At 35.8% G+C, this 11,683-nt stretch overlaps 1 protein-coding gene across 1 annotated transcript; it reads left to right on the top strand.

The window, feature by feature from the left end:
• Positions 1 to 2,460: 2,460 nt before the first annotated feature.
• Positions 2,461 to 11,476, top strand: LOC104903670 (ceramide synthase LOH2). Its single transcript, XM_010691749.4, has 7 exons — positions 2,461 to 2,681; positions 3,460 to 3,668; positions 4,449 to 4,660; positions 5,643 to 5,798; positions 8,590 to 8,775; positions 8,860 to 9,038; positions 10,814 to 11,476. The coding sequence occupies exons 2-7, from the start codon at positions 3,552 to 3,554 to the stop codon at positions 10,831 to 10,833; spliced, it is 870 nt and encodes a 289-aa protein (XP_010690051.2). The 5' UTR covers positions 2,461 to 2,681; positions 3,460 to 3,551; the 3' UTR covers positions 10,834 to 11,476.
• The last annotated feature ends 207 nt before the right edge of the window (positions 11,477 to 11,683 follow it).

Genomic DNA, 11,683 nt, shown 5'->3' with positions numbered 1-11,683 from the left:
ATAGAAAAGTTTTAATTTCGGATAACAAATAAAACTCGGCCATATCTGTGGTGCACGATGCATGGCCTGTTGCGTCCCACTCACCAACAGCGCGCATGCACTACATCAAGATAGTCATCAAAATCCAGAAATGCGTAGCTGATGCGTGCCATGCATCAGGCTTGTGGCCGCACATTAACAGATCTTATCTCGTTTTTTCTGCGTTTCCAATGAATAGACCTCGTTCCATACGATTTCGGGACACATGATTTTCACACGTATTTCACCTCCAATACTTTAAATATATTCTCGTAAACACTTCAAAAACACCCTCGAATTGCCATTAGTTTCAATCCAAGCTTCAAGATTGCTTCTCCTTCATATTGTTTTTCAAAACCCATGCGAAAAAAAGGTATCTTCATGAGGGTCCTTATAGTTCAATTACAATCTAATTACTTGAAGTTAGTAACAAAATTTTCATGATGTATAACTAAAAGAAATTCATGTCTTCTTGTATATTCTTCTTCCAATCACTTTACCTTTATTATATTATTCATGTATTATCATATATGCATGCCTATGTGTTTGTTGCTTTCTCTGTTTATTTTTGCTAATCAAATACCTAAATAAATGTTCCAGCATCAATGTCATATATTTTTGACAATTGGATTAGGTTCCAAATATTTTGATTGTTTAATGAACATGTCACAAAAAATAGTCTTTTGCTTGATTAATAAACCAACATAGATTAATTTTTAGGATACATGCAAATATTGCTTGGTCACTTATTTGTATAAAACTATACATGAATTATATTAAGTAGAGGCCAAAAATGAAAGAATTTAATCCATGATCATTTATGTACCCTCACACATGAACTCAATCTTTTGTTCATTGACCAATTGTGAAGTCATGAGAGAATCTACATTGGATAAGTCACTAATATGTCCTTATGATTTTCGAAATATCCAAATATATTACGTCTTTCTTTAAAGACTTGTTGACGTCTTCTTGTTCAAAACGAATTCAAAACTAAAACCTTTACAATTAGTTAAACACTCAAATCTGCGCTCACATCGTGTATGCAATGAAAATATGCCTACATTTGGGACTAGCAGAAATTTATTAGTCCAAAAGATCCAGTGTCCAACATTTATTATTGCAGCTATAATAAGACAATATACTTCCACAAGGAGAAACAAGAACAATGGCAACTTTAATGTCAACTTTGCTATTTTGATTTTCACAAGGAGAAACAAAAGAAAACCAGCAATACAAAAATAACATGATCAATGGCAATAAATTTAATTTAGTGTTTTTTAATACAAGAACCAAGTCATGAACCAAACCCAACCCGACCCAAGTATACATGAAACAAATTTGACTCGTACAAACCAGCAAAACCCTCTTTGGAGCACTATAACCCGAAATAGACCGACCGAAACCCAATCATACGATGAATTAGTTGCATTACGACCTAGATGGACTCGACCCAACATGCACCCAACCCGCGGGAACGATTAATGCGAACATGGCCTATCTCGATCACACCCGACCGGTTGTAGGTCAACTTGAAATCAGACCGATAACTCAAATTGATACCAGTTCCACAATAGTAATAGTGTGTGACATAAGGAAAGATTAATTGGACTATTAGGTCTAGTTCTTTTGAAAAATAGGAGAAACTTAACTTAACTGAATTGAACAACAAGAAAGCTGAACATAAGATACTAGGGGTGTATAGTTTTGGACGATGACCAGAATTTTCGATCCAGTCTCCAATTCATGAAAATTTGGGATTCTGAGTATCCTTTTCGGTCCAAACTCAAATATTTTCTGGTCCGACTGGTGGACTGTAATTCCTTTTTTTTTGTAAAACTAGGTTGAAGAGTTAAAAAAAAAGTTTAAAAATTAGAAAGTTAGAAAGCTAAAACTTTATTATTATAACATTTAAAATTATTGATTTTAGAACTATTAAATTTTAATGTATTGAATTGACAAATATGTCTAAATATAAGAATTTTTTTTTTATAAAAAAAATACAAATTCTGATCCAACCGGTCCAAAATCGAACCAGACCGAAATTCCGACTTTTTAGTCTAACCAGTTCCGATTCGAGATCCTGGACTGATGCACACTCCCATCAAAGAGTGTTTAAATAGAACATAAATGCGTTAAAAAGGGACAAATTTTAGCAGATGGTGCTGCTACAGTTGGTGGTGAACTAGCTTTGGAAAAAAACGTATTGGTAGCTTATATGGTTCATATTCTGGATTAGGCTCATCGCTGTAGTAATTGGATGAATCGAGGGATAGATAAATTGAAATGTAATAGATTAAACTCAGATGAACTAAATTAAGGTAAAGTAAAAATAAGTTAAAGTTTTGTCCTTAAAAAAGAAAAGTAAAATGTTTTTGGAGTAAAAATTTTTTTTAACCTTTTTCTTTCTTACATAAAACAAAACCTTCCATCGCTCCTTGCAAAACTTTTTTACAAGTTACAAACCCCCCTTGGCCCCTTCTCTCTATCTCTCTCAGTAGATTCATCCGTAATCCTTTCCAAATTTCCATTTGAAGTTTCGTGTGGGAGTTACTTTACTTCATTACTCCTACAAAAGCTTTAACATTGGAAACTTGGATCTGCCACAAATTTCATCAACAAATTCAGAATTGCAGATACCGCGAAATAATCTTGACTCTTGTGTGAGTTTATGCTCTTGTTTCATTCTTCAATTTTTATTTCTAGATTTTTGAGGTTGATCATTGCAACTGGAAATTCTTTATATGCTTAATGTTGTATATTGTTAAATTACTTAAGGATTTTATTAGGTTTAAACTACATTGATTGTGTCATTTTGTTTGGATTTTTGCTTGATGATTCAGTAATTATGGATTGATGGTTTGATTTCGGTGAGTATTGAATTTTTATCAGTGATGAATTAGGGTTTTTCAGTTCTTCGTTGTCGTAGCTTGAGGACTTTAAATTGATCTTTTATTGTTAGTCATTCTTTTTGCATAATTTGAAGAAAAATGAACAACTAATTGGTTCGGTGTTTGGAGTTTGGTGAGGCTCCCAGATTTCTGGCTGAGGCTCCAAGATTTCTGGCTGAGGCTCCAAGATTTTTCGATAGGCTCGCGATAATTGATTTTGTCTGAGGTGCTTATTGTCGACAAGCATCATCTGAGACATAAAGAAGTTTCTAAGATTGTATTTAGTAATAAAATCAAATTCGAGAGCCAAGGTTCGTTAATCGAGTTTGAGCTTTTTCATTTAAGGCTTACGAATCTTCCGAAGTCATTGGTTTGACGGTTGTAGTGTGTGTCAAATGTCCCAGGGCGTAATTTTAATTCATGTCTGTGCTCCCATAGCTATAGGTTGTAAGATTGAATTGAATGCCTCATTACTACATGTTTATTATGTGTTGACCGTTCAACAATAATTAGCCATCCTTTACAAAATTTGGAGCCGTCCTTGTTTCAGGTACATAGGACAGATTGGATCTTCAAATATAGGAATTTTCTTCATGATTGGTGGCTGAAGAGATATAATAATTTGAAGCTCTTGATTCTTACATGGATCCTTTCCTCAAACCCAGTAGCGTTCCAGAGACATGGCATTTCCTTATAGCTATATATTTCTCCATTTTCTTCGTTGGTGCTAGGTTCATCTTCGACAAATTTGTATTTCGTGTAAGTTTTCACCGTTCTCTTTATTATATTCCATTGGCTACCCTTGCCTTCTAATTTCAATCTTCGCTCCGCTATATTGACTTTTTTTTTTTGCTTAGTACTAATTTCAAGATACATTTTGCATGATCTCCAACAGTGCATTATAACTTATATGTGACACATGAAGTCTAGTATCTTAATTGTTAAAGCGCAGATGCCTCCAAGACTAGCAGCAATTAGTAGCTGAAGAATTGTGTATTAATTATTTGCTTCGGGATAGAATGACTTGGAATTTGGGTGGCTTGACACCCCCTCTGTACTATCTTTAGCTGTCTGGTTTGCCTCTTGAAGGCCTAATTTACCTCACTGAGATTAGAACTTTAAAACAAAGGCCTGTTAGGAGGTGCTGGAGGCTGGAACATGCTTCTAGTGTTAGGAGATGTGGTCTTAATCCGTTGTTAATTGTGTGGTTCCATCAGTAGTCTTATTGATGGCAGTTGATTGGATAGTCTTGCTATTATGTGTGGTTACGTCGTGTCTTATTTTAGACTGATGATATGACATGATCGACAGCAATGCTTGACTAAGATAATGAAGTCTACCACCTTAAAAGAGAAGGGTTGGGGGTTAAAAAAGGTGAATAGAATCTGCGCTTTTGTCTACATCTTCCTCATTTGGATCAGGATGATCAGCTATCTGATTTATGCCATCATAATTCGGTTTTGGAATTTTAGGACTGCAATGAATGATGACAAAATACTTAAATTGAATCAAGGATTGTCTGACATCATTTTATTGCAGAGGTTATCAATATGGTTGTTAGGTAAAGGAAGAGCTGCACCACTGAAGTTTGATGAGGCTACACAAGCAAAAATCATAAAGTGCTCTGAATCACTATGGAAGCTGACTTACTATGCTACTGTGGAGGCATCAATTCTTCGCATTACCTATAATGAACCATGGTTTACAGATACAAAGGAGTACTTTAAAGGATGGCCTAATCAAGATCTCTCGTGAGTGCCTCCCCCCCCCCCCCCCCCTCCTTTCTGGATTAGCATCCTATGTCTGCTTCGACATGCATTTTCGATTTTTGCATGCTGTGAAATAAGTTGAATAATTCCTAAGCTCAAGGTTGTTTAATTTCGTTTTCCATGGTTAAGAATTAAGAGTTAAGACAAAGTCATGTAAAATGGTATTATGTGGCTACTTTTTTATGGAGTGTTATAGGATTGTGAATACCGCATCCATTTGTTAATTTAAATAGCGTATATTGCTGTGTTCTACTTTTAAGTGTTGTATGTCATTGTTATTCCACTTCGTTACTGGCTGGGAAATAATCTCCTTGCTTTCTTTTTGAGGGGATGTTTGCTGTATTGCTTTCTTTTTCAGTTTTCCTCTGGTGTTCGTGAAATAGTTGTAATATCTGTTAATCCTACTCTAGGACTGTTTGATAGAGAGAACACGCATATTCTGGCACTTCGTTGTCATTTTTGGTGTCTATGTTATACTTTTTCCATTCTCCTTTATGTTGCAACACTTCCTATTTTTCATGGTTTCAATTTAGCTGCAAAATTACCTATTTTGGATATTCTTTCTCTCCATCTCTCTTCTCATCACATGGTTCCCTTTATATCTCTCTACCCTCCTTAATTTGTGTGCCTCCCCGCCTGAATCAGATTAGAGGAAGTATACTTCTATATTACTTATTAGAAAAAAAAAAATTACACAGTGGAGATTGTCATTTTTAGCATATTAGTTGCACACTAACATGCTTGGAAACAGATTAATGAGTGAGGGTTTGGTTTGTGCTTTTATGAATCATATTATTGGCATGTCTTGACATAGACTTTCGATTGTATATACAATTAGAATCGGCTACATTAAATTGCTCTTGGTTTCAGGATCTTGCTGTGTTTTTGGTCATCTTTTCATATAGCTCACATGATTTCCAGACTTTATTCAAATGTGGCTCACTTGGTTTTATTATTGCTCCAGGCTTCCTTTGAAACTTTTCTATATGTGCCAATGCGGATTCTATGTCTACAGCATTGCTGCCCTTCTTACATGGGAAACTCGAAGGAAGGATTTTGCAGTGATGATGTCTCATCATGTGATCACTGTTATGCTTATTGGCTACTCTTATATCACTGGGTATTGACACGAATATTTTATTTAACACTTTTGCTTCATATTGTATCAGTTGTGTATTTGCTTTATTTAAGTGTTGGTTAATGGCATTCGAGAAGCATAATATTCTATCGAGGTATCATATAAGATAAGGCAACTTCCTGCACATCCGCCCTCTGCCTATATTTTGCTTGGAAAACTTTTAGTATCGGAATGACCGGAAACACTTGGCCCTTCTAGCTATAGTGTTAGTTCTCTGCCCTTTAATGAGTTCATTTATGAATAGTAATTAGTAGGTTTCATCACCTGATATCAACTTGAGGATAGTCTTGTTGCTGACTTTGCATTCTTGATAGCATCAGTGGATATTGTCTAGTTTCGCCTTTATACTTCTCTCTCTGCGATTCTTTTTGCTTGGAAGGGGGGGGGGGGTGCTTGCTCCTTGGCTGCCTTCTCTGTGGATAGACTATAGTTCTTTTTGTAAATCTCTGGCTGCATTGTAATATTGCAGTCCCCTCTTTGTTTCGTATCCAATGGATCTCTGACATGACGTTGTCCATAAGATCTTCGTGAAGGGGCTGAGAAAGTAAAATAGTTCATTAGAGTGGTTTTGTTAATTTATTGTGATGAGGATCGGGATTTGATCTAGCATCGCAGTCTTTTGTTTCGTATCCAATGGATATCTGATATTGTCCATAAGATCTTTGTTAAAGGGGCTGAGAAGGTAAAATAGTTCATTAGTGGGCTTTTGTTATTTATTGTGAAAAGGATTGGGAATTGATCTAGCAGCATCTCTTGGTGTGCAACTGTGCTAGGATTTAGGGACAAGTTTAAGGTGTTCAAGTATGATAACCTTAAGCTAAATCTCCGGGTTTAGCATTGGGTATTTTGAAGCGAAGGCATTTTCGTAGGACGCTAATACTGGTTTATTTGACTTAGTGTAAACCACTTAGAGTACCTTAGCCTTCAAAGTTCAACCAACCTGTCCTTCCCCCCCGCGCCCCCCTTTCCCTTTTTCTTTTTCCTCAGTCCCCTTCTATGTTTTCTCATTCATGAAAAGTTTTTGTAGGGATTGGTTTCTTGTTTTCTGGTGGTCAAGATTGAGGATTGGTTTGGAATCATCTTTCAGTAACTTGGTATGCTGTGAGGACTGCAAGTAGAAGTTCATTGGTGACTTGATTTCAACTAGCATTGATTTGAAGCTCTAGGTTTACGAGGAAAAGTAATGCTAAAGATATTTTTTAGGACCATCTTGTTGCTTGTGCTCTTTGTGATTTGAGATAAAGGCATGAATCATGATGCTAGGATGCTAATACAAGCTTTTATGTGACTTATACTAGTTATTTTAGGTATAAGCCATCTAGGGTGCATTGTTTCAATTATGTCTCTTGTGATTTGCTTTTTGAGACATAATTGAACATCTATCAGTATCAAGCTTTATTCTTGGCATAGTTTCTCTAGGTCTGTCGTTTTCTCGGAGAAAATGTCCATGTCTGTCAAAGCCTGTTTTACAACAAAGCTGAGAGGCATTGGTTTTTGAAGAATTAGTTTCTACTTTTATGTGGACAAAATTGGGTCTTCAGTTACAAAAGGTTTCATGGTGTCTTGCTATGCCAAGTTTTTATAGGGATTTAACTTTTGGATAAATGATCAGAAAATAATCTATGCTATTTTGAGTTTTTGATTATCCTTGGTTTTTATTCTCATAGTTCTCTATATTACACACTTTGTTTTGTGATGGTTCTGCTTTCCTCCAGAGTCATCAGATCTTTTTTTACATATGGGAAGTGGGTGACGTCTTGCAAGTATAGAAAGGTTGTGTAGGTATTAGGATGATCAAAGACAACCCTAATATGTGGGTTTTAATAAGAGCGAGAGAGGCGGGGTAAGGAGGTTGAAAAGGAGGAGGGACAAAATGTAATGAAGATAGAAGTAACATCCACATATAATTGTGCCATGCAATCTTCTACTTGCAATGTGTTGAAGTGACTCTTGCGTCTGCCTTTCCCTCTTTGTGGATTGATGGATGCATGACAGATGTAGCCATGTAGGGATTGATTTTGAATAGCTGCCCACCTATCGTAGGTGGGTGCCATGTAGGGATTGATTATTTCTATAGGCTATAGCTGTCTACATGAGTGACAGTGACATTCTTGGTTTTTTTTTTTTTTTTTTTTTTTTTTTTTTTGGACAATTCTACCTATTAAGAGAGACTTAGTTCAGGCACTTGGGTTGGTAAGTTATAATTAAGAAAGACTTTGAGCAAGAAATATCTATGGTTCAATGAATTAACCATCTTTTTTTTGTCAAAAGATGCGGATTATAGCTTTTGGCAATAAGAACATGGTATGGGAGTGCTTAAGTCTACCTAGGGCAAAGCTTATTGCAAGGTGGAGCAATGTGGAGCTTTTGATGGAGAAGCAAAAGATCCTGATGTAAAGTTGAGGTCCTTGGATTTACAAACCTAGCATAAGAAACTTGGAGCTGAAGTTCCAATGAAAAAGATGCAAAAGATCAATAGAAGGTTGAAGTCATTTGCTTCATACAACAATCTTTAGATTTATAGGGAATCTTTGAAATCAGGATTCTTCACTTTATAATGTCTTCTTGGACTGTAGTGAGGAGCTCAACTGCTCAAGTTGTATCATTCTGAAATGTAAAGCACACAAAAATATAAAGCACCCTAAAATAAGTCTGAATGGCCGCATGGATCTATTAAAGCATGTGTTTGAACTAGTCGTTTTTCCGCTTATTTGGGGGGAATGTGTATCAGATAATTTCTTGAGATAATAGATCACCTCTGCGTGTCTCACAGGTTTTTCAGGATTGGATCAATTATCTTAGCCCTGCATGATGCAAGTGATGTTTTTATGGAAGCTGCCAAAGTTTTTAAATATTCTGAGAAAGAGCTTGGAGCAAGCGTGTGCTTTGGTCTATTTGCTCTTTCATGGCTCATCTTACGGCTAATATTCTTTCCCTTCTGGGTAATAAGCGCTACCAGGTCTGTTTCTTATGTAGATTTTCCAGATGTCAGTGCCTTGCTTAAATAGTATCGTCTTGTTCATTGTTTGCCTGATCTTCCCAGCTATGATCTCTGTGATTACTTGAAGCTTTCAGAGCCCTATCCAACATCCATGTACTATGTCTTCAATACCATGTTGTTGATGTTGCTTGTTTTCCATGTGTACTGGTGGATTCTCATATGCTCAATGATAATGCGGCAGCTGAAAAACAAAGGAAAAGTTGGGGAAGATATAAGATCTGGTAACTCTCCTTCTCTCTCCATTCCCCAACTTTGACAGTTCATATTATGGATCCCAGAATGCAATACATTGTGCTCCTGGTTGCATGTCAGCTTTCATTTAATGTAGAGGAAAAAGAAGTGAAGCTGTAATCTGAAATGAGTAGACACATGGGTTAGAGTTGATTGTCAGTGCTGATGTGCGATTGATGCCAGTCTTGAGCTTCATTTTCTGTATTCTCTTTTGGCACCTTTTTAAATGTGCGCAACTTTTGAAAACGAGTCGTTTTAGAGTATAGTATATTAACAAAGCTTTCGATTTAGTGTAATATTGAATTCTGTTTTATTGTTTATGATGGACAGCAAATTACTGTTTCTGAAGCAATTATTTATGTTTCCTTACTTGGCGTAACCTTTGAACCATTACTTTATTTTATATATCGCTATGAAGCTGTCAGCCAGTACATTATTAGGTACCCTATGAACCTATAATGGAAAAAGTAGCTGTTCTAGCATAGCACTTCAATTGTCTGCATGATCTTTGAAATTCTTATGTATATGGGTTAACAAGATAACAAATGTCTTTTGATCAGTCTACGGAAGAAAAAATGTGCAACCTTTTGTACGTTCATTCATTATACAAAGTAGGTTTGCTATGGTGCTCTTTATACCATGCTAATTTCTTCTATGGACTAGGTCCACCACATGTATCTGAGTTGATTTCTTGCATAAACTAGTATAAGTAGATTATAAAAGTAACCCTATATGAATCCATTAGAAAACCATTGATTTAGCTTGTGAATTTCATTTGTATTTGGTCCAACTATATCATTTTTTGTGTTTATGATTTGGCATTTAGATGATAAATATAAAATATGGTATGTGGAATTTATGTGCATTTCTTTGTTAGGATAGAAATCAAGTGGACAGATCGAATCATACCTTTGGGATGAAATACTCAGTGATAATAAACCTAGATGACCAGATTTCAACCCTAGCCATAGTTCCATAAACGTGGCCCAACCTCAGACCTAGTTTGAAGTAAAACATGTGCATAGTTCACTGGAGACAGAAAACTAAGCCAGTAAGAGAAAAGCTCTTCAATCTTCCGAAGCCACCACCAAGTCGACAAATTCGGGAAGTAAAACCTAAATCAAATAAAAAAGCAGCTACCTAAATAAATAAAAAGATACTAGCTACTTAATATTTCTAATGGTTACAGATTTTTTTTTTCGATCTTATCCAATACTATTAGTATCTTCTTAGTTTAAAGATACTTTCTGAGAATTTTGTGAAAATATATTGTTGTTAACAAACGGACCAATCATTCAGAATATTGTGTCAACATAATTCATGTTAAAAGGAGACCAATGATTGCGATGTTAGTTGAAAGATAAGATAAATAGAACAATGAAAGAAGATGGTTGAAATCAGCAGAACTCTGGAATGTTGCTTCCGATTGAGGGCTTTCATTTTTTCTTGCTGGGAGCCTCTTGTATTTCCTCTTACACAAATTATGATGACAGGTGTCTCATTTCTAGTATGCATTATGTGCCAAACTTATATATATACTTCATATATATAGCAATTGCCCAACGCATCCCTCCTTGAAAGTTTAACTGTATGATAACTTGGAGGAATTTTTAGAAGCATCCCTTTGCTTCGTTTCCTGATCAGCTAGGTCGTAAATGGTACATTATATTGCAAATTTTGAATTGTGTTACACCCTTTCTTTTCATTATGATTATCCTTTGCTTCTTTTTCTCTGCAATCTAATAGGTTCTCTTTGCTACTGCAGATTCAGAGGATGACGAATAGATAGAAGATTTTGGTTCCAATTAATCCATCTTGGATTTTGGGAATTTTTTGCATACAGAGCATTTAGAAGAATATTGCACATCTCAAATTGTTCTTGAATTGATTTCGAGCTGGAAAATGGTGTGAAGGTCAAGTGCTTCCGTTGGATATAATTTTGCTGTATAAATGACAGGTTTTCTTGTAAAATTGTTCCATGTCGAGCATCACGTCCTTGACAGTGAACTAGAAACCATATATTGCGGAGAGCTGCGACTCATCTTCCTCTGCTGTTGCCTCTGTACTTCAGTAGCCGTTAAAGTGCTCTTGGAGCTACATGTCATTGTCAGATGAAGTAGTCGATTAATGAAAAACTATCAAATGTTATAGATCATAGAAGTGTAAAATTTTGACCCCCTCTCCTTTTCAATTCTACCTTTTGTGCGATTCTGCCAGTCAGATTCGTGTTATCTGTTCGAATTTTTCAAGGATCCAGAGTTGAGTTTTTTAGATTCTTCGCATGCCTTTTAGTGCTGAAGGTACCTACTCGATTTCACAATGATTTATCTCAGTTCTATTCTCTGTGCGACTCTTTGGTCAGAGATTTAGTGCTGAATGAAGAGTGGCAATGCCTAGCTACATACTTGAATTGAAAACCTTTTTCGTATTTATTTTCCTTTACGTTCATATATGTTTCTGTGTTTCATGTTGGTAGTTTTTACTTCTTTCCATTCAAGAGGGTTAATATTCTATGTTAAAACCTTTTTCGCATTACTTGTTTTTTAGGAGAATTATCACTTTTGGATTTTTTGGGCAGCTTGCATTGTCCCAACATTGCTTTCGGATGCTCTGTGTCAATATGGATTAGGCCTTT

Source organism: Beta vulgaris, chromosome 9 (assembly GCF_026745355.1).
Source record: "Beta vulgaris subsp. vulgaris cultivar EL10 chromosome 9, EL10.2, whole genome shotgun sequence".
Taxonomy (NCBI): domain Eukaryota; kingdom Viridiplantae; phylum Streptophyta; class Magnoliopsida; order Caryophyllales; family Amaranthaceae; genus Beta; species Beta vulgaris.
Note: the sequence above shows the minus strand (reverse complement) of the source record. Positions and strands in the feature narration are given on the sequence as shown.